The 21,226-nt window shown below is 41.1% G+C and overlaps 1 protein-coding gene across 4 annotated transcripts in view; it reads right to left on the bottom strand.

Annotated features, from left to right (window-relative positions):
- The window catches only part of MIB2 (MIB E3 ubiquitin protein ligase 2), a 76,334-nt gene that overhangs the window by 29,170 nt on the left and 25,938 nt on the right, over window positions 1–21,226 (bottom strand). For all 4 annotated transcript variants that reach the window (XM_075189824.1, XM_075189823.1, XM_075189822.1 and 1 more), the window contains 3 exons: window positions 12,145–12,492; window positions 10,588–10,759; window positions 458–564 (listed from right to left, as the gene is read on the bottom strand). In XM_075189824.1, coding sequence (XP_075045925.1) covers window positions 458–564; window positions 10,588–10,759; window positions 12,145–12,391 — 526 coding nt within the window. In that variant the 5' untranslated portion in view covers window positions 12,392–12,492. The remainder of the gene's footprint in view (window positions 1–457; window positions 565–10,587; window positions 10,760–12,144; window positions 12,493–21,226) is intronic.

The following is a 21,226-nucleotide window of genomic DNA, read 5'->3' as shown; positions in this document are numbered from 1 at the left end:
ACATTTACTAGCCCCAGAGTATTATCTTAGTCTTGCTGATTCTTAAAAACAAAATACAGCACTGTCATCTATAATTTAACCCGCTTCGGTGACAGTAATGTACCTCTGGTTCTCTCACTCCCACTTAAATTTTTAATTTGCCCCCATCGGTTTATGACACCATAAATTTGCCCCCATCAAATGACTGTTTATTAATTTCATCAATTTATTTTTTCAAAGTGGCTGATGACAGAGTAAAATTGTGACATAGACTAAAGAACAGTAGCACAAAACTGGACTAATCCAACGTGTTAAATGGTCCAATCTAATACACTAATATATTTCATACTTTGCCTTTGCCACATAAAATGCAAAACTGCCACCTTGTCACATGATGCAAGAGTCATAGAGGCAACATATTAAAAGCCCTTGTCAGCAACTAGCTTCCAGATTCCCGAAGCACTGGTCTAGTACTCACCATCCTGGTTTCCCCATTCCCAATCAGGTCCCCGCACCACCTTGGCTCCTTGGAAGATCCCTTTGAGCACTATTCGGGGCAAGCCATGGCGTGGTGTCAGCATGATTCTACAAAACGAAGATCAACATTACTGCTATTAATAAGAATATACAATAAATACAATAGACTAGCAGAGGGCCACATATAATGAGCCGTCACAAAACTATTGCTAGCATTTTTAGACAAATGGGGCTAATTCTCCCTTAATAACTGGCTCGGACTGGGCAGTGCAGTAACCACAGGACCGATTGGTGGGCCTCAAACCTAATTGGTCCCTCTTGAATTTATTAAACAAAGAAATTAGTTTACAATAAAGCCCCAAATGCACTTCACATCCATTTCTATATTGCATGTTATGCTGGGGTTGAAGTATAAAATACATATACGATATATACTATATTCAACAGAGGATGCCTATAGTTCATAGTTGCCAACTTTTGACTCTTCCCTGAACATCTCTCTTCCTGCAGGCGACAGTGAAGTTGTGGTCTATATAAGTTTTTGGTGCTTTTGGGACATATGAAGGAATTCTAGCCCAGATATTGCAGCTCTCATGTAACATATATATATATATATATATATATATATATATATATATATATATATATATATATAATATAACATATACACACATATAGATGTAAATATGTAAAAATAGTATACCATTAACTATTTTGCATGTCGCATATATTTGTACATTTTATTCCCAGTGTAATAAATTATACCCATTGTTGACAGATGTTCCATTCAAAAGTTTTGGGGATGAACTATCAGAGCCGTAACTTAAAATTGTAGCTCCTGGGGTGAGAAAGAAAAATGCCCCCCCCCCCCCCCCAAGCCCTCAATTTTAACCAAATTAACCTAAAATATTCATAAACTGTGCCCCCCTTCAGCGTAGCGCCGTGGGCAGTCGCCCTTATCGCACAGCCATAGTTACGGCCTTGTGAATTATAAGTCTTTAGGTTGCAGATCCTCTTGTAGTCTGCTTGTTGGCCTTCAGCTATGCACAGATATCAATAGCAAACGCTTCAATTAAAAAGTCCCCCTATGAATTCACTAAGAACCAGAGACATTACTGAGGTATGAGGCACTTTGTGAGTCTAATTATAAGGCATTAGTCCCCAGCGAATTCATAGGCTGCATTCCACATAAAATACATGTCAACCCTCCTAATTTGTGAAGAAGACTCCTGCATGTTCCCCTCTATTTCTTGCCTCCTAACAGACCTTAAATCTCTGGATCATGGGTCGGACAAGGCAGCTACTTCTGAGCCCACCATCCTCCCTGCTATCACCAACTTGGTGGAAGCCCTCAGTGGGTAATCACTATCCCCAGGACACAAAGCTACTTCCCTCCATAGTGAACGCTGAGAGTAGGGTTCGGTGGAGCGCAGGAAGCTGAACACTATGAAATTGTTTTAAGATAATCTCTGCAGTGACCAGTTTCCTGTCCTTCACTGAACTGAGTATCTGCCAGCGTTCAGGGTGGCAGCGGAATGGAGCCTGGCCAAGGAGCCAACAGAGGTAAGTGATGGGCCCTGGATTGAACAGTGGGGCAACAGGGACTGGGTTCTGTAGTGTGATCTTGGCCACCAGTGACTGGGCAATATATTTTTACACTGAGCTACCAAGTATTGGGCTTTTCAGTGAACACTTATTGACCAGTAATTGGTCAATATATTGTACAAGTGGCCACAAGGGAATGGGTTCTACAGTGCATCTTTGGCCCATAGGGACTGGGCTCTTTAGGGCATACTAGAACACCAGGAACTCGGCAAAATATTGTATGCTGAGCCACCAGGGAGTTTGCTTATACACTTGGTCACTAGGGACTGGGCTTTGTATAGTGTACTTGGTCACTAGGGACTGGGTTCTGTATAGTGTACTTGGTCACTAGGGACTGGGCTCGGTATAGTGCACTTGGTCACTAAGGACTGGGTTCTGTATAGTGCACTTGGTCACTAGGGACTGGACTCTGTATAGTGCACTTGGTCACTAGGGACTGGGCTCTGTATAGTGCACTTGGTCACTAGGGACTGGACTCTGTATAGTGCACTTGGTCACTAGGGACTGGTCTCTGTATAGTGCACTTGGTCACTAGGGACTGGGCTCTGTATAGTGCACTTGGTCACTAGGGACTGGACTCTGTATAGTGCACTTGGTCACTAGGGACTGGTCTCTGTATAGTGCACTTGGTCACTAGGGACTGGGCACTGTATAGTGCATTTGGTCACTAGGGACTGGGCTTGGTATAGTGCACTTGGTCACTAGGGACTGGGCTTTGTATAGTGCACTTGGTCACTAGGGACTGGGCTCTGTATAGTGCACTTGGTCACTAGGGACTGGGCTCTGTATAGTGCACTTGGTCACTAGGGACTGGTCTCTGTATAGTGCACTTGGTCACTAGGGACTGGTCTCTGTATAGTGCACTTGGTCACTAGGGACTGGGCTCTGTATAGTGCATTTGGTCACTAGGGACTGGGCTTGGTATAGTGCACTTGGTCACTAGGGACTGGGCTCTGTATAGTGCACTTGGTCACTAGGGACTGGGCACTGTATAGTGCACTTGGTCACTAGGGACTGGGCTCGGTATAGTGCACTTAGTCACTATAAACTGGGTTCTGTATTATATACTTGGCCACCGGGGACCGGGCTCTGCTTTTGTACACTGCCCCCACCACCCATCTATCAGACTTCCAAACCCCCATTGCCCATTGATTTGCCTATTACCCTACATCCCCCCCACCCCCCCTTGAACCAACAAGAATGCTTGTAAGTCTGCAGTAAGTATCCATTTAGCTCAAAACACGTCTGACTCCATCACAACAGGTACATTTCAAAAGTACACTTGCTTTTCTGTACGGAATGTCCTATGATACTTCCACTTTACTCTTCAGAAAATAATAGGCCAAACAATTTTTGCTTCTCTTGCGTTAGCTTCATATAAAATGTCCTTTTTTTATTCTTGATACTAACATTTATTTCATAATGAAATATGTAATGTTTATCGAAGGTTTATAGAAGAAGCAAATTCACAGAGTTGTTTCTTTGTTCCTGCTGCTAAGATCCTACCCAGATAAACTGCGAACAGCTCAGTAGTCAAGTGCATAAGTGTCTGTAATGCAAATCTCTCTCCACTGGCAACTAGGAACATGATGTAATGAGGGCTCAATGGAAACAGTATACTCAAAATAGTGTACTCCCAGCCAGCCTTACATGTGTGTCACAGATGCCGATACTTGATAACTCTTTCCAGGAAGAGCCTGCTGCTAGGCAGGTGTATCTGTAAAAGCCATTTACAATCTTCCGCTGAACAATCTTGGAGCTAAAAACTAAGATGGACAATTTTGGATCTTATTTAAAGTGCTTCATGCCTGGTGTGGAAAATCAGGATTGAAATAGGAAAGTCTGTCTGGATTGTGCCTTAGAAGAACACCGTCTACACTCTTGTATACAATTCAGTGTTGCTCAATGCTCGATTGCTGTTGACAAACCACTTTCAAATCATGCGCAAAATGCAACTGAAATATGGATTACTGATGAATGGTTCCAAAAATAGCTGCATTTAACATGGCAAAGTACCGTGGGCAGTAACCAGATATAAATGAGCTTTGAAATACAGATGTTTCCTAATTAGAGATGCTGGGGCTCGGTTTTCTGAAAACCGAGCCCACCCGAACTTAGTGGATCCGAGTCGGCTCGCGAGTCGGCTCGGTACTTTCACGCGTCCTCGGATCTGAATCTAGGTAAAACGTCATGTTGCGTTGTTGGATCTTGCAGGTTTTAGATTCCATAAGTACCTCCCTCCCCAGGAGATCCAGCACCATTGCTCACACAGAAACAGGGGTAGCAGTGTTCTTGTCACTCTCCATTCTCCAGTGACATTGCTCAGCGCCATTGCTCACACAGAAACAGGAGGGGTAGCAGTGTTCTTGTCACTCTCCATTCTCCAGTGACATTGCTCAGCGCCATTGCTCACACAGAAACAGGAGGGGTAGCAGTGTTCTTGTCACTCTCCATTCTCCAGTGACACTGCTCAGCGCCATTGCTCACACAGAAACAGGGGTAGCAGTGTCCTTGTCACTCTCCATTCTCCAGTGACATTGCTCAGTGCCATTGCTCCCACAGAAACAGGAGTAGCAGTGTTCTTGTCGCTCTCTATTCTCCGGTGACACTGCTCAGTGCCATTGCTCACACAGAAACAGGAGGGGTAGCAGTGTTCTTGTCACTCTCCAGTCTCCAGTGCCATTGCTCAGTATCATTGCTCATACAGAAACAGGAGGGGTAGCAGTGTTCTTGTCACTCTCCAGTCTACAGTAACATTGCTCAGTATCATTGCTCATACAGAAACAGGAGGGGTAGCAGTGTTCTTGTCACTCTCCAGTGCCATTGCTCAGTGCCATTGCTCACACAGAAACAGGAGGGGTAGCAGTGTTCTTGTCACTTGACAAAAATTGACTGGAAATTAATGTTATTGAGGTTAATAATGTAGGGATAAAAAAAGAGCCAACTTATGTGATTTTAGCACACAAAAAAGTCGGGAATTTAAAATAAATAAATAAAAAAAAATCGGGATCCAAAACCAAAACACTCGAGGGCGGTTTTGCCAAAACCTAAACACGAAGTTAATCCAGATCCAAAACCAAAACCAAAACACGGGGGTCAATGAACATCTCTATTCCTAATATGTTCTGTTTTTAACTTTATCAAAGAATATCTCAAATAATCAACCTGCATTATTTTGTTTCCTTGCTACACGTGCTAGAGGACTGCAATACTTAATAGACCTATCTTTACTCCGCTAACCCTTGACTGGGACAAATATGTAGACAGGGGATTAGCCCTTGAATTTAGGGACAGTTGTTAATTAAGGGTATAAAGCCAGCATACATACTTGGATATTCATTATAGATAAACATATGGATTATGTACCAAAGTTACACGTTTATATCTGAAGGCTAAATAATACAATAGATAAGATGTACTCCTCATAAATTTCATTAATTCCCCACTACCTGCAGGCTAAGCCTGAATGAACCAATTGTCTGTAAGTATATGCATAAACGGATCCACATGCCATTGTGCAATAACTTATTCAGAAGCAGCATTCTGTTTTCTTTTATATAAGCACATGTGGATAGTTGTTGCAGATTAGTATAAGGCTGTATCCAGACAGACATTTTTTAAAATATAACAAATGGCTTCGTTTTCCTCATGCCGCATCCAGAAGTGTGGAATATGAGGCAGTCCTCATTTAAAATATGCTAAAAAACAAACCACCGCCCACACTAAATGATTTATAAGCTTGTGGCAAAATGATCCTCACAAATAACAATACACAAGTGTGCGCACAACACAGGCTATCCGTATTTGTGTTCTCAGACCTTAATATGATCATATTCTCCACCCAGTGGTAAATGTTTTCGCTTTACATCCGCAAACAACACACACAATGACATAAAAACGGCCATTTTAGTTTACTCAATTATTTATCATGGCTACATAATAAGCCCCCGATTATTTCAGATTATTTATGCTTTAGACATTTCTTAGGCTGAATCAACACTTATTAGAATACAGCCTATCAATTTATGAGGAACTGGTGCCACAGTGATGTCACTAGTTTCTATTAAATTGATAGGCTGCAGTCATGATTCTTGGCTCAACTCACAAAATGGCTGCCTTCACTTGAGGTAATATATAAAGAGCAAAAAGATAGAGACGCAGGACAAAAATCAGCTTTCGGCCTAAATCACAATTTTGGCCAATTACAGCAGGGGGCGGGGCTAAGATGGCGCTATAGTTGTGTCATTAAGCCCCGCCCCCACCACTTATCTATTGCGGGGTCGAGAACTGGGAGCCCAAGAGGTCTCCCGGGAATGTGGGAGTCTCCCGGACATTCCGGGAGAGTAAGCAACTATGCTTAAAGAAAAGCAGCTAATGAATCTCTAGAGACTGAAGTGTCTTTTACATTTCTGTCTCCATTACTGAAGTCATGCTGTCTTAACTGTCAGTCTTTGATTAAATCTTGGTCTCCATGAAAATGGCCACCTTCATAGGCATCAATACATGGACATAGGACACAATTTCTGAACTGCGTCATCATGCCACAGATGGCGAAGCCAACCACGTCTTGTACTGGCTCAGCATCAGGGAGAATGCCAGACTCTTCAGGGAGTGAGGGAGATCACCCCTATTTCAGGGAGTCTCCCTGACATTCAGGGAGAGTTGGCAAGTATGGTGTTTAAATTTCTGCTCAGTCTTCGGATTTTCCGCACACCTAGGCTTACTTCTAGTTTGACAGTAGAATCTAGGGGCACCACTGCAAAACCAAGACGTTTCATTGAACGCCTGCAGAGTGCTTCATAAATCAGTTCAGGCAACAAGTATACGTTAAAGCCGATAAATATTTGATTTTTTGTTTATTCTCAGCGTGCCGCCACCCCCCATATACACCGCAGATCTCTCAGTAGAACGTCGTACATGGACGTGGATTTCCCATGTACACAAGAGAAGCTTCTGGTCAATCTCGCAGCCACTCTAGCAGTTTTTACAGTAGATTATGTTTCAACGAGCAATGCTAATTACCACTGGGCTTGTCTCAAATGACTTTGCTGCTCATAACATGCCAATTAGCTAAGAACATGATGTATCTTTCTACCAACCAACAATTATTCCATTGCCAAAAGCATTTCATTTAACGGGGGAATAAAATATACAATTAAAAGAAGTGACAATAATTTTAAAATAATAAAGGTCCACTTTGTATTATAGTAACTCCCATTATGAAGCCTGGTGCACAGCTACGAAAAGGTGCTGCAACCTCTACCAGCCAGCTTACAGTTCTGCAGCGGTTTTCATATATGTTCCCCCTTCCTGTATTCTTTAGAGAGTTATAGAACTGCTCCAATTACTTTATAAAGAGGATGGCTCCCTCTCTTGGTGTAGTGTGTAATTACAGCTGCACAGTACTTATTTTTATCATTGTTTATAAATGAATTTTACTGTCAGACATACATAGTAACATAATGCGGCATACGCCTACAAACAAACTTACTTTTACAGACTGGAATAAGTGGTAAATTCTGCCTTGCTCAGGAGAGCATGCAATCTACAAGGATAGAAAGCATATAATTGCTCCAATAGAGGGGGTGTAGGATAGGTGTAGGGACGAGGTTTAGAGAATTCAGGGAAAGAGGAGAAAGTGGAAGATGTTGCCTATAGCAACCAATCAGATTCTAGCTGTCATTTTCTAGAATGTAGTAAATAAATAACTAGAAAATAACTGGTTGCTATAGGCAACATCTCCACTTTTCAAACCCGCCGGAAAATCACAGCTTGATAAATTTACCACAAAGTATTGAAGAAAAAACTGAAGCCCTTTGGGTGACCATAACAACAGGGGACAAGGCTATTCTTCGTACTGGGGTGAGCTATAGACCACCAGGTCAGGAAGAGGAACTGGACAGGAACCTATCACAAGATATCACTAATATGCCATGAAAAGGAGGTAATAATCATGGGAGACTTTAATCTACCTGATGTGAACTATTTACAAATGATGACAGATGATCTGATGTCAATGTAGATGAGAACCTAGGATCCAGTGACCATCAAGCAGTATGGTTTAGTATAAAGACAGAGACCGACTACTACCACTCAAACACAAAGGTGTTAGATTTTAGGAAGCCTGACTTTGTAGAGATAGGATAATGTGTAAGTGACTCTTTGGCAGAGTGGAGGCACCTGAAAGGAGTGCAGGAGAGGTGGGAAAATCATAAAGTACAATACTAAAAGCAAAAGACCTTTGGTGGGTAAATAGCAGTTGCAGTCTTAGAGAAGGGTCCCCACAGTATATGTACTCTGGTGAGTTGGGGGAGATGATGAGTGAATTGGGATGGATCCCTGTATAAAAATATTACTACCTAAGGTCTTATATTCAACACTGATCATGCTCTGCCAGAACAGCACTGAAACAGAATATAATTGGTGTGCCACTGGTTTGTGGCCCTAATAGCAAATAGAATCACATGCATTGCTGTGATTGGACCCTTCTTAGCTATGTCATTCCAGGCGACTGAATCCACAAACCAAATCATTTGTGTAATATGCCACCATCCAGGGAACTTGATCACCTTAAATGAATGCAATTAATAAACTTTTTAATTAGCTCCTCCTGTGTCCTAAACCTTAACAGCAGAATCTATGATGTACGGCCAAGATTCTTCCTTCCAACAGTGAATCGGTGAATCAATCAGCTGTGAATACTGACACCAGTGGTGCTGTCTGCAGGTGGCCCGGCCTAGCTGTCAAGCTGATCACTTTTATTTGCTAGCAGAGCCAACCAAAGCCACCATGTGAAGGACAAATCTCCAGCATTACATAGTTTATAAAGTCTTTGATTTCTAGTTGTTTGTTGCATACTTGTCAACCTTTTTATAGTGTGATCAATGGTTTGCTTCTCCTTTATCCACCTGTTTTTTTAATTGCAACAACCTGGGCTGACTTAACTAACTGGACTTAAAGGGCCACTAAGCTAAACTAACATTACCTTAACAGGGCAGCCATCTTTGGCTGACCTGGTTTATAGGCCCCCATATGTTCACCATATACTCCCACACTCGGCGGACCGTGGTGAAAGCTGCTTCCTCTTCTACTGTAGTTTTTAGATAAGAAAAGGGTGAAGGACTCGCTATAAAAATGCTGCATCCAGCAGCCGGGTTTGACGTGCACAGTAATGACATTTTATTGCCGTAGCGGTCACATTAAATATTTGCTGTGTTGTTGTACTGTGCCAGGTGCTATGCATGTATCTCGTTTTATAGCACAATTATGAGCTGATGTCAGACTTTATATCGTTCCCCTTTCTGTCTGGCATTCAGCCTGGTCAGGTAAAGAGCTCCCTGTCGCTATTTGGTAACTTCTCACTGAAGCCCGGAACAAGCTGGAGAGCAGACATAGGGGTGAGAATAAAACCAAAACAAATAAATACATAAATAAATTATAATTATATGTAGCTGTCTTTTAAAATACAGTTAATTAATTTAGTCCAAGTTACTGCCGTTGGAAAATAAGCGGTAAAAGCAGAAGCAGGTTCTTATCACCATGGGGTATATTTACTAAATTGCGGGTTTGAAAAAGTGGAGATGTTGCCTATAGCAACCAATCAGATTCTAGCTGTGATTTTGTAGAATGCACTAAAGAAATCACAGCTAGAATCTGATTGGTTGCTATAGGCAACATCTCCATTTTTTCAAACCCGCAGTTTAGTAAATATACCCCCTTGTCTGGTTGGCATGTTCTTCTCTAGTATGCCCCACCTGCCTCTTCCTTACAGTGTAATAATAAGTCTGTTTTTCTTATTTCATTTCTAGTTGCTATAACCTGAAGTGATTTGGTTAAGGGATATTAAATCGGGCTGCAGTCTGAATGCTCCTTTAGGGCTGTTACAGCACTTTAATTGAATGTAACAGTGGGGGTACCAGGGAAAAGACCCCATCTGTCTGCAATATGGGGAAAAACCACATAGTGTATTGGATCTCCGTTTCAGTGCGGTAGAACATACTGTCATTTTTCTGATGAACGTAAGCTGCACAAAGCACCGTGAATAACTGATCTCAATAAAGCTTTAACGCTTTTGTATGGACATAACAGATAGTTGTGCAACAGGGTTTTTTTTTTAATTTGTGTATTGACTTAAGAGTGCAAACTGCTAGTTCTTTCTTGCTCAGCAACAAATACTCATTGGATTTAGGAGTCTTGGTACATTTACCTGGCTCTATGGGGCATTAATTAGGGTGAAAGTGGAGAACCCCTGGTTTACCCAGTAAAACCATTTTCCGATTTCTGATATATTTTACTAATATTTTATTCTGTCAATTATACACTTTTCATGCTATGATGACCTGTACCAGGCCGGGGCTACTTTTTTAAAAAAATAAAAGGAAATTATCTTTAACAGTGTTGAAAGAATGAGACAAAACTATGCCTTCAAAATAGTCACCCTATGTACTGACACACCGCCGACGGCAGACCATGGAAACTCTGCGACATACAAGCTCTATTTATAAAGCGTCCTGGCTCTGTACTTACGGCCGAGAGTGGGCAGTCTCGTATCTCTCGAAGGCGTGGGACAGGTCGTGCTTGTTGTTCATGTAACATTGAGTGCACAGGTCATAGTCAAAGCAGACTTTGCACTTCCAGCGCATGCCGCGGATTCCGTGCTTCTTGCAGCAGTCGCAAATGATATTCGGATGACGGACGCCTGAGAAACAGGATAACCTTTTGTAACCATGGCAACTTATTGAAGACATAACGGATGTTTGGATTTCATTGGTCTCTTCACTCTACGGGTCATTTACCCTGTACCTTTTACTCAGTACAACATGCAACTAGAGAGACCATGCAGTTTACTTACATATAGCTTACAAATAACATTTACTTTCTCATACATGGGATGCCCGCTTTAAAAAAATATTTCTATGCTCTATTCTTTGTAGATAGACCTATTTGTTGTTTTTTTTTGTCAAAGGACATCCTACCTAGATCTGTATTGCCTGTAGCTGACATGATTTAAGGTTTGCATCCATGGAACGTGTCTCTCCCTTGTGCTGTATCATACACACAGATCTCTGTCTAAGTCATACTTGCCAACCTTATGTTGGCCAGGTCCGGGAGATCCTGGAGGTCACGAGGGGTGTATGGGCGGAGCTTCATGAATTGTGTCATATTGGCCCCGCCCCCGGTGATGCAATGCCTGTTTTGGTTCTTTTTACAGTGCTAAAAAGACCCCAAACAAGCATTACATCACTGGGGGCGGGGCCAAAATGACGTGAATTGCAAAGCCCCTCCCCTCAGTACATGCCGGATATAATTTAGTGAAATGGGCAGAATCGCCAGCTCTCCCGGGATACCTACCCGAAATTCGGAAGTCTTCCGGACATTCCGAGAGAGTTGGCATGTATGCAATAAGTTTTGAATGACACATTTATAACAAGCTGGTTTGTGTCAAAATCATTCAAATAAGATAACATTATTCTGTCATCCTTTGGTTGATGCGTAATAATTGCAGGGCCAGTAGAAGGGTATTAAACACCCTAGGTGCAGCACCCCCTTGGCTTTCCCCCTTTCGTTACTATTTACCTGTGTGCAGCAAGTGGGATGGAGAGGGGGATGACCGTCTCAGTGCTGCTCCTCTGCGTCAGTGACAGTTTGGGGATGTGGCGCTACTCTGTGACATCACAGCCAAGAGGAGCAGCAGCATTGTTAACAAAGGCAAGAAGAACGCAGGGTGCGCTCAAGTTAATTAGTAAACACATTCCCTCTGCCCTAATTGTCAGCCTAATAAGTTAGTGGCGTGAGTTTAATTCAGGCGGATGGCGCTCAGTGTGGGTTTACCAGGAAAAATAAATACAGTAAATGCATGACACACTGTCATTCATTCAGTGTTCTAGGAGCCCCCGGAATATCGGCGCTCTAGGCGACCGTTTGAGTTTGCCTAATGGTAGCGCAGGTCCTGAACAATTCACATTCTAAGGGCACTTCCAGAGAGACCGTTATAAAATTTTCAGAACATATAACTTATTTAACTATTTTTGCTTTGTTTACACACATGATGTTGTGTCCGTGTGTGCAGGCGTTAGCACATACCTGTCTGAGCATTATCATACAGCAGCAGGTCATAAGATCCTTGGAATCCAGTACGATAGTTTGTCCTGGTGCCATGATCCCACTGAACAACTACAGTTTTATCAGGCGTGGTAGGGCTGCCCTGCCGTCCAATCTCCACCACGGTGCCCATGCTCCCCTCGCCATTGTCCTGGTTGGCCCATTTCCAGTCGACTCCTCGCACCACACGCATTCCCACTTGCATGGCTGCTGAGGGATCCCAGTCCATCTCAACGCTCCAGTGTAATCGTCGTGCACATCAGGGAGAAAATCCGCAGCTGGCGATAAAGGGACCGGAACAAGTTCCACCGCCGAAACGTCTGTTGATCACTGAGAGAGAAAAGCAGCTAGTTACCACAAGTATAATTGTATGATTCTAAAACAAGCATATTCGTCAACATGAGGCAATGGAAATGTTGCGATCCATTGTGTGACATACAGCCCCCGCACATGAAGCAAATGGGCTATATGGCACAAACACCGAATAAACAGATCAGTGATCAATTTGGGCAATTTGTACTGATTCGGTTCCATACAAAGGCAAGTGTTCATGGTCTGACCAAGATTTTAGTCCTACCTGATCAAATCTGATCCAAAAGACTGTATTGTGATCGCGTACAACAATTGCTATGGATCCCACACATGGAACAGTGGTCAATCTTGGTCATTTTGACCGAACTCATCTACCAATATCACCCCATGTAGGGGGCACTGTATGAGATGGGAAGGATTTTCATCTACGCACAGAGACAATAATGATGGACAGGAACAGAATAGAAAATACAACAAACTAGGAGGATAATAGGAATGTTGAGCTCTGATGGACAAGAGGGAAAAAGGGCGCAATTAATAGCATGAAAATGAAGACACATTTTCCTGAAAATCTTCTCTATCTAGGCAACACAAGTAACGTCTACTTCTGAAGATCGAAGGATGATGCAATATTATAGTAGGCCAAGCAATAAATATGTCAACATTCTCGTATTAGTAAATGTAAATGTACAGATAAACACAGCTTTCTAGTCAGATTAAAGTGCACCTGTCTACTACTGTACACACTGTGGAGGAAGCCATTTTATGAGCTTAACCAAGATAAATGAGAATTCAGCCTATCAAGTCTCTAGGAACTCACTGTGGTATAGGGTACTGAATGCCTTATGCCAACGTAAAGTCACTAGCCTCTAGAAAGTTTATTGGCTCAAAACATGGCTGCCTCCACTGGACAAATCTTAGGAGCCAGGTAGTCAATGCTTCTAAAAAATAAATATGGCTACCACCTGTATTTTGGGAGTCATTTCTATTGGTGTCAATGAATGCACATTTTTCTTGGCTCCTAAAAGTGACAGCTTTGCTCCTAAGTTGTATATTATTTTGGCCATTCCTAGAATCTATTAAGTCCTGGTGATGAGTGCACTTTGATTTACAGAATACCGATTCAATAGTGTAGGTAAAATTGTGCTTTGGGAGAAGGTAGGTATTTTCTATAATGATGGCTGAGGTAACCTAGCACACAGCATCTGGCAGTCACTATTACTTGTAAACACGGATATTCATAGGCAGCACTGGATTGTAAATGGCTACACTGTCATTTCTAATAGAAGGAGAGTTTTTAGAAGGTGTTTTTTTTCCCTCTTCTGACTGAAGACTGATAATTCATTCATTTAAATGCATGGTGCTGTCTGCTGTGTTTGGCGTCAATGGTTTTTAAATTTAATTGACAAAGCAGAATAAAAATCAATGTAATTAGTACACAAGTGAGAAGCTGGTAAGAAAATAAAGCTCTCCTGTGCTAACTACCCCCTTAAAATAATTAAAGTGACCATGTGACCTCCACACAATTTAGGCAGCCATTTTGTGGTTGGAACTCATCAGCAAGTTGTGACAGCAATGAGGCCTCAGTGATGTCAATGAGTCCTAGTGAATTGATAGGCTGTACTCTCAGTGATGTCACCGGTTGCTAGGGTAATTATAAGCTGTATTTTCAAGACTGCTGCCAGAGCACCCACAAAATGGCTGCCTCAGCTGTGTGTAGGTGACAGATACACTTTAACTTTAGCTCATGACTTGCAAACAACATTGCCATTGTCATAACAATTTCCTGAATAACTTCTATTTTTTAAGGAACAAAGAATACCATTGACAGCGTACCAAGTAGACCTAAGTGGCTTTTACATCCATGCATGGTCTGCCTAAAATAAATCCCCATACAAATGTATCTATTTATAGTTTGCCCGTGTGGTGATTTTTCAAGCAGTTGACTAAGTATGATTACATCTCTTTGCTCCAGAGATGCTTGTTTTTTTTAATTGTATTTAGCCCTTATGTATTTTTCAGGACCAAAACATAACAAATCCCTTGGGATTCACACGCAATCGTTATAATATAAATATATACAGTACACCAAAAAACTAGCATAAGGCGAATTCATCAAACCTCATAGCAGGTCTACAGGAAATAACAGTGTATATAGCCTTATTAGGTGGAAAAAGTCTTTCCTATATAAGATGGTGTATAGCACAAATTACTGGTCAGCATCCACGAGTAAGCTCATAAAATATAATACATTACAGCACATGTATATGTAATAGCAGCAACAACCATCTTGCTTCTAGTTAGTTTTACCTGTTTGAATCTGTCTACGCCATCTCACTTACTGGCGGCACCTGACTTGCCATTGGCATTCAATGTGCATGTGATGAGAAAGTATGATCTAGTAGGCTTTCTAGCAAACTCTCTAAATCTACTGATTAGGCAGCTGTGACAAGAAAAAGCTTAATTTAAGAGCTTAACTCCTTCCTTTTAATATTTTAGCCCAGTTTCAATGGAGTGTGAGCACTTTATTATTTATTTTGTAATGGTATCCATAGATAAGCAACAGTGCAGTGTACACAGACAGAACTAACCTACAGCCAATCAAAACAATGGAATGTTCACAGGGCTAAAGTGTTGTGTATCAGAGCATTAGAATGTTCTCATCTGTAGCCAATCACAGCATTGGAACACTCACAGAACTGGACCAAACCACTGCCAATCAGAGCCTTAGGCAATCCACAGGGCTGCCCTAACCCAATACAGCATTAGGGTCAACTGCTATAACAGTAATTCAGTATAGGTTGAAAACACAACTTTATAAAAGAAAATACAACTCGTTTACAATTTTTCTCTCCTCTTCGTTATGTTCCAATATCAGTAGTGACCAAATCTAATCATTTGTGTCCAAATAGCACTGATCCAGTTGTATAGAGACTGTGCCATTCCATGAATGCGGCAATGGGGCCATCTCTTAATCCATTTTCTACCATTCCCAACGAAATCCATCCAGATTTTCATCACGTATGACAAGACCAGACACTGGCTGACCATATCCACCAATCATAATCACACAATGTGTGGCTACCGTAGATATCATTTAGCTCCAGTGCAATGGAGTTGTGCACAGCTCTATTATCTCTAGATACGTAATAAGACATTCCAGTGACATCTATACAGCGGAGAATACAGAGATTAGAGCGAACAAGTGTTCTAGGCCAGAGATAGAGCTCGTTATCGCTTTGCATGATGCATGAGGTGACAATCCAGCCAGCAGTCACTTTGTTTGCATGGGCAAGCCTATTTAACATGCATTGCCACTGTTCTTGTACTGCTGCAAAGCCTGTTCTGTTATACAGAACAAAATCAATCAAAAAGCATAAAGGTTTTAATTTATCAAAAAATAAAACTTCTAAATACATTTTGGGGTCTATTTATCAAAGAAAGAGAAGCCCTAAAACTGGTTTAAGGCTTTTCCCTATGGGGTCTATGTATTTACAATGCAGTGTCAGTAACTGTGCATCTCTGCAAATCTCAGAGATGCATATTTAAGCATCACTGAAATGCACCATAAGGCAAAACCCTAAACCTGAGCTTTTCCTTCCACTGCGCACGCGAGAGCCAGCGACTGCGGAGACTGGATCATCCAATTTACTGCCACAATCTGGGGACATACTGATAAATACGTCCATGCGCGACATATACTGAATTTAATGTATCCCCCCACATAAATTGTTAATATCCCAGCGTGCAGCAATATCCTATTAACACTGCATATATGCCACTGCAATATAAGGTCACTATTTCAGAATTAAACAGTCCCACTTTCCACCAGATTGAATAAACCCCAAGGCATACTAAAACAATACACAAAAAGATGCCATGCTGAAAGAGCAGGCCCCTTGTCATGCCCAGCTCAACGGGACTGCAAAATCTGTGCAAACAAAAAAGGAAAAGTCAAATAACAGATAGATTAAATAATATACAGTTCACTGAAGCAATAAGGCTTAAATAAACAGAAGCGAACCAATAACAGGAATGTCATTTCAGTGTGTGGCCCTGTATGTAATCTGTAATGCCACCCACCTGATTGCCCCTCTTTCTCCCTAAGGCTATCACTGCAGCAGGACATATATTCTTCTTAGTATAACATAGTATGCGGATAGCCATGATGAAAAGATAATGGATAGACATTTATTGTTATTATATTGTCATACTAACAATTTTAGATGTATTTTTGACATCTAAACACCAGCTCTGTTCACTGTCAAGGCAATATAGACATTATTCCATCATAGCAATGTAAAATGCCTATTAGAAGGCGAATGCAATGTAAATGGGCCTCAGAACAGGGAGGTATTGATCACTAGGATGACTGCACTATCAGCACTGACTTAACACTGAATGGACCAAACATGCAATTTGCTGCATCAAGGTTCTTTCCAGGGTTTGATGTCAGTACTGTGAGCAGTAATAGCGTGGTAGGTAATGTGATCTATTGTGTACGCTATCGCCGCAGTCATATTCCAGTGATTGCAGCACAAAACAAGCATTAAGCAGCACTACAAACGTTTATAGGTCTTTCCACCTCTTTTATTTGTCAGCCTCCATATCATCTCCGGGCTAGCAGCAGGGAATTGCATGGCTTACATTGTTTATGAGAGTGAGGGGATATGGGAACTGTATTAGACGTGACAATTTTCTGTGTGTGACGCTCAAGTACCTGCGTCTTGTCCGCTGAAGTGAAACAGAAGCACAAAGTGGGTCGGTGTAAATCTAGGTGCATTCCTCAAAATCGAGGTGCAAGGAAGCGGGCTCTGCACTGTGCCGCTTGGTAAATTACCTCCCATAGGCTTTAATCAAATTTTGCAAAATGTAATGGTATATTTATATGGTCCTTTGTAAACTTGTTTTTACATCCTTACTGAGACATCACGGTACTAAAATATTGGCATATCTGCATTGTAGTTCAATAGTGTTTCAATATAGTACTGCATTCTAAAGCTGGTTTATGGTCATTTAAAACAAGAAATTAATGCACGACCAACAGAGTCACAAACAGGCTGTACAGTTATTGATGCACTGCCGCAGTGAGCTTCCCATTCATGAGGGAGGTATACCAACACTTGCCAAGTGGTAAGAGGAGAGCGACATTGGACTGTAACATCAGGGAACCCGGTAGATCAACAACTCCTGGGGATAAATGCATCAAACCTTCTAAAAAGGAAAAGTGGAGATGATGCCCATAGCAACCAATCAGATATATTATCATTTATCTAGAACATTCTAGAACACCATGGCTAGAATCTGGTTGCTAAGGGCAACATGTCCAATTTTACTTTTTAGATGGTTTTCCGCATTTACATTTTTGGGGAGAGGTCTTCCTTAAGTATAAAGAAAGATAACTTGTACATGGATTTGCATCAACGTATACAATTGTGAGAGAGAGAAAGGTAGTTTATGAAAAATGGAAAGTGTTTAAGAAGCTGCAACAAATCTCTCTCTCTCTCTCTCTCTCTCTCTCTCTCTCTATATATATATATATATATATATATATATATATATATATAACGTTGCTCCTCGCCTTTATAAATACACACAAAACACACAAACAAATTTTGGTAAAATGTTTGCAAATTACTCTTTTGTGTACTTGATTTTCCTCATTTCTTGGGGTTATTTTGTTTGGTTTATTTTATTTTTTTGGGTGGGAATTACCTTTTATAGGATTTCAAGGATCTTGAAGGAGTTTGAAGCCCCAAAGTTGTAAAACATCTAGCCCCTTAAGCAGAATGAACAGAGGTGAGAACATTCCCGATCTGGGACATCCCTAGCTCACTCTGAAAGCCCTGTGACATTTGGGAGATCAATCTGTCCTTACTGACAGCTAAACTCCAAAGGTAGGGGGTGAGAGCTATGTGGAAAAAAAACTTTAAAATCTTCTGCCTTAGACAATAACGTGTACATTTTCGTGAGGGGGTCTATCAAGACTGAAATGTTACATGTTTCTCAATTGTGTGCCCTCTCACACCAAGTCTTAACTAGTAAGTAGTGACTCTGATTTTATTTCTTATTTTATCTTCTGAAACTAATTTGTGCAACATATTGTATGTCTTGTTATTAATTTTTGTAATTAAGCTTTGGAAACATTTTTCAGATTAAATAAATTTAATCTAGTGTGTTCTCCGTGATTCTTTGTGAACTTACCAAGCCCAGGGAGGCTCATGCTAAGTGTGTATGTGATTAAAGTGTGAAACATTAATAAGTTGTTCTGGTGAATGCAAGGACACCATAATAAATCCTTCATGGTGGCAGAAAAGGTGTATTCATTGCTAAGTGACTAAGGTGACGCCAGTCACGGCCAGCTGTTCAGATTGCTGTATCTGGGACAGGCTGGGCGTTCGTGACAGCAGGTTTGCCTGCATGCAAACATTATAAGAGTTGTTAGGCACAAAGTATCAATATTCACGAAAAATATGTTGCATTCTAGATGGAGATAGTTACAACATGATTTGACCACTGGATATGATCATAACACACAATACTGTTACACTCTTTACAATATATAGAATAAGTGCTAGTAAATTGTTTTAAACCGATTGTCTCCATTATTGTAGTGCTGACATTGATGTACCTTTCACCAAGTTGCCCACAGCATGCAAATAGCATACAGTAGACTTCGCCCTGGTAGCTGAACAGAACTATCATTCTGCCAATATGAATGTAGTGGTAGAGATAGTATATCTGGCACTGTGAACACCTGCTGAAATAAACATGTGTTTTTCTGAGTGTTTGGCTGACGTGAGCTGGTTTTCCTGGAAAAGGTCTCCTGTTTGTTTACCTCTGCTCATTCTTTCTAAAGCACATATTTGGTTATCACAATGGCCTTTGGGATCAGTCCAGAGGTATATAGACTAAAATGAATTTAGGCTCCATACAGTGAAGGGGAAGAAAGATGACATAACACATGGACTGGAGCCAATAATTAATAAGTAATGAGATAGCATTAAAATAACCATAGCCAGGGCTGTGGAGGCAGAGGTACGTCAGTGTCCTTTCCTGACTTTTGATTGGATGCCATGCTATACTTCCAACTAATCACAAGTGTGGAAATAGTTTTTAACCTATTCTCATGTTCTCATTGGTTAAAATTATTCAGCAAACAGAACTAAGAGAATATGTAACAACTAAATTAGGAGCAGGTATTGGAAAGCACAACTGTACATTAAACTGACATCTGAACAGAGAACTTATAACTAATCATATATTTAAATATACTGTGCGATATAGCTGTATAGTTCTCATGTCTGTATAAAACAGACATCTTCTGGGCATCTATCTATTCATGATTATTAATGAGAGTGTGAACAGCCCCATGTAGTGGGAGAAGCATAGTCACTGGGCTCCAGAGAAAGATCCTGTGACATCATCAGGCTGCCAGCATTCAGGGCATTGGCTCTAAATGATCACATGACATTATGTCACTGGAGCTTCTTCTCACAAATACAGCTAACTTAAATAACAATAACTATGTTATTTATGAAACTGGAAGGGAAAGGGAACACTTTTCTACCTATTGTATCAGTAAAAGTGTAATACATGGAAGACACATGGGGGTATACTTACTAAACTGCAGGTTTGGAAAAGTGGAGATGTTGCCTTTAGCAACCAATCAGATTCTAGGTATCATTCATTTAGTACATTCTACAAAATGATAGCTAGATTCTGATTGGTTGCTATAGGCAACATCTCCACATTTTCAAACCCACAGTTTATTAAATACACCTCTTGAAGAACTCCTTAAAAACACATAACTAATAACACGTCTAAAACGTGTGTTAGTTTTCATGTGTTTTTACCCATTTTCGCACTGCCTATCTATGAACAAGCTCTTGATGTGACATTTTACAAATGACGGGTACACCTTAAACCTCACTAGAAGAAAACCAGGTAAAATTTAAACTGCAAAATGTCAGGGCTACAACTAATGTTTTCACCAAATGTCTGCAAATGACATATACACTGGTCTAAGTTTACTGTTCACATCTTGTTATAGGAAGGGGGGGAGACAGCTGGTAAGATATTATCTGTTGAAGATTTCAGAGTTACAGTAATCATTTAAAAGCATCAACCATTTAATGTTACTTAAAAGCAGATAACATAAAAGCAGAATAGGAATGGGATCGGAGAATTCTAGTAATGGACTGGGGATTTGCAAGGGCCAGCCACATGCTGGATTGTTACATCACAGAAACATTGAACCTAAACACTGAAACACATGCATTCACACCGTTAATCCTCATTTACAACTGACAAGGCAAAACAGCATTACAGGGACTCGCTGGATAATGCAGCTTTGCTGACAAGGATCATGTATGGGAGTGCACGTAAGGACCTGCAGCCCTGTTGTGACCAAACTGTGTGCCAATATAACCCAGTTCAAAAACTCTATGAACCAACTTGGAACCAGACAGATGGTGAGACCATCTAGATGTATAGAAAGCAGCTCAAAATGTTAGGCACCGGCAGTACATTTTTAGGCGTTTGCCCAGCTGGCGTTAGCAATAGGGGCAAACGCAGGATTTTCTATGGAATGGTTAGATACGCCTCCTTAAAGGCGTATCTTAAAAATGCAACAAAGTCAAAACCGGATGCATGGCTAAGGGGTGAGTTTGATTCGCGTCTCGGCGCCCCTACTGTATTGATCTTACACAGGTACACGGTATTCATTACGCCCCTGACGCTAGCGTCATTA

Source organism: Mixophyes fleayi, chromosome 11 (assembly GCF_038048845.1).
Source record: "Mixophyes fleayi isolate aMixFle1 chromosome 11, aMixFle1.hap1, whole genome shotgun sequence".
Taxonomy (NCBI): Eukaryota; Metazoa; Chordata; class Amphibia; order Anura; family Limnodynastidae; genus Mixophyes; species Mixophyes fleayi.
This window is presented reverse-complemented; position numbering and strand designations above follow the sequence as displayed.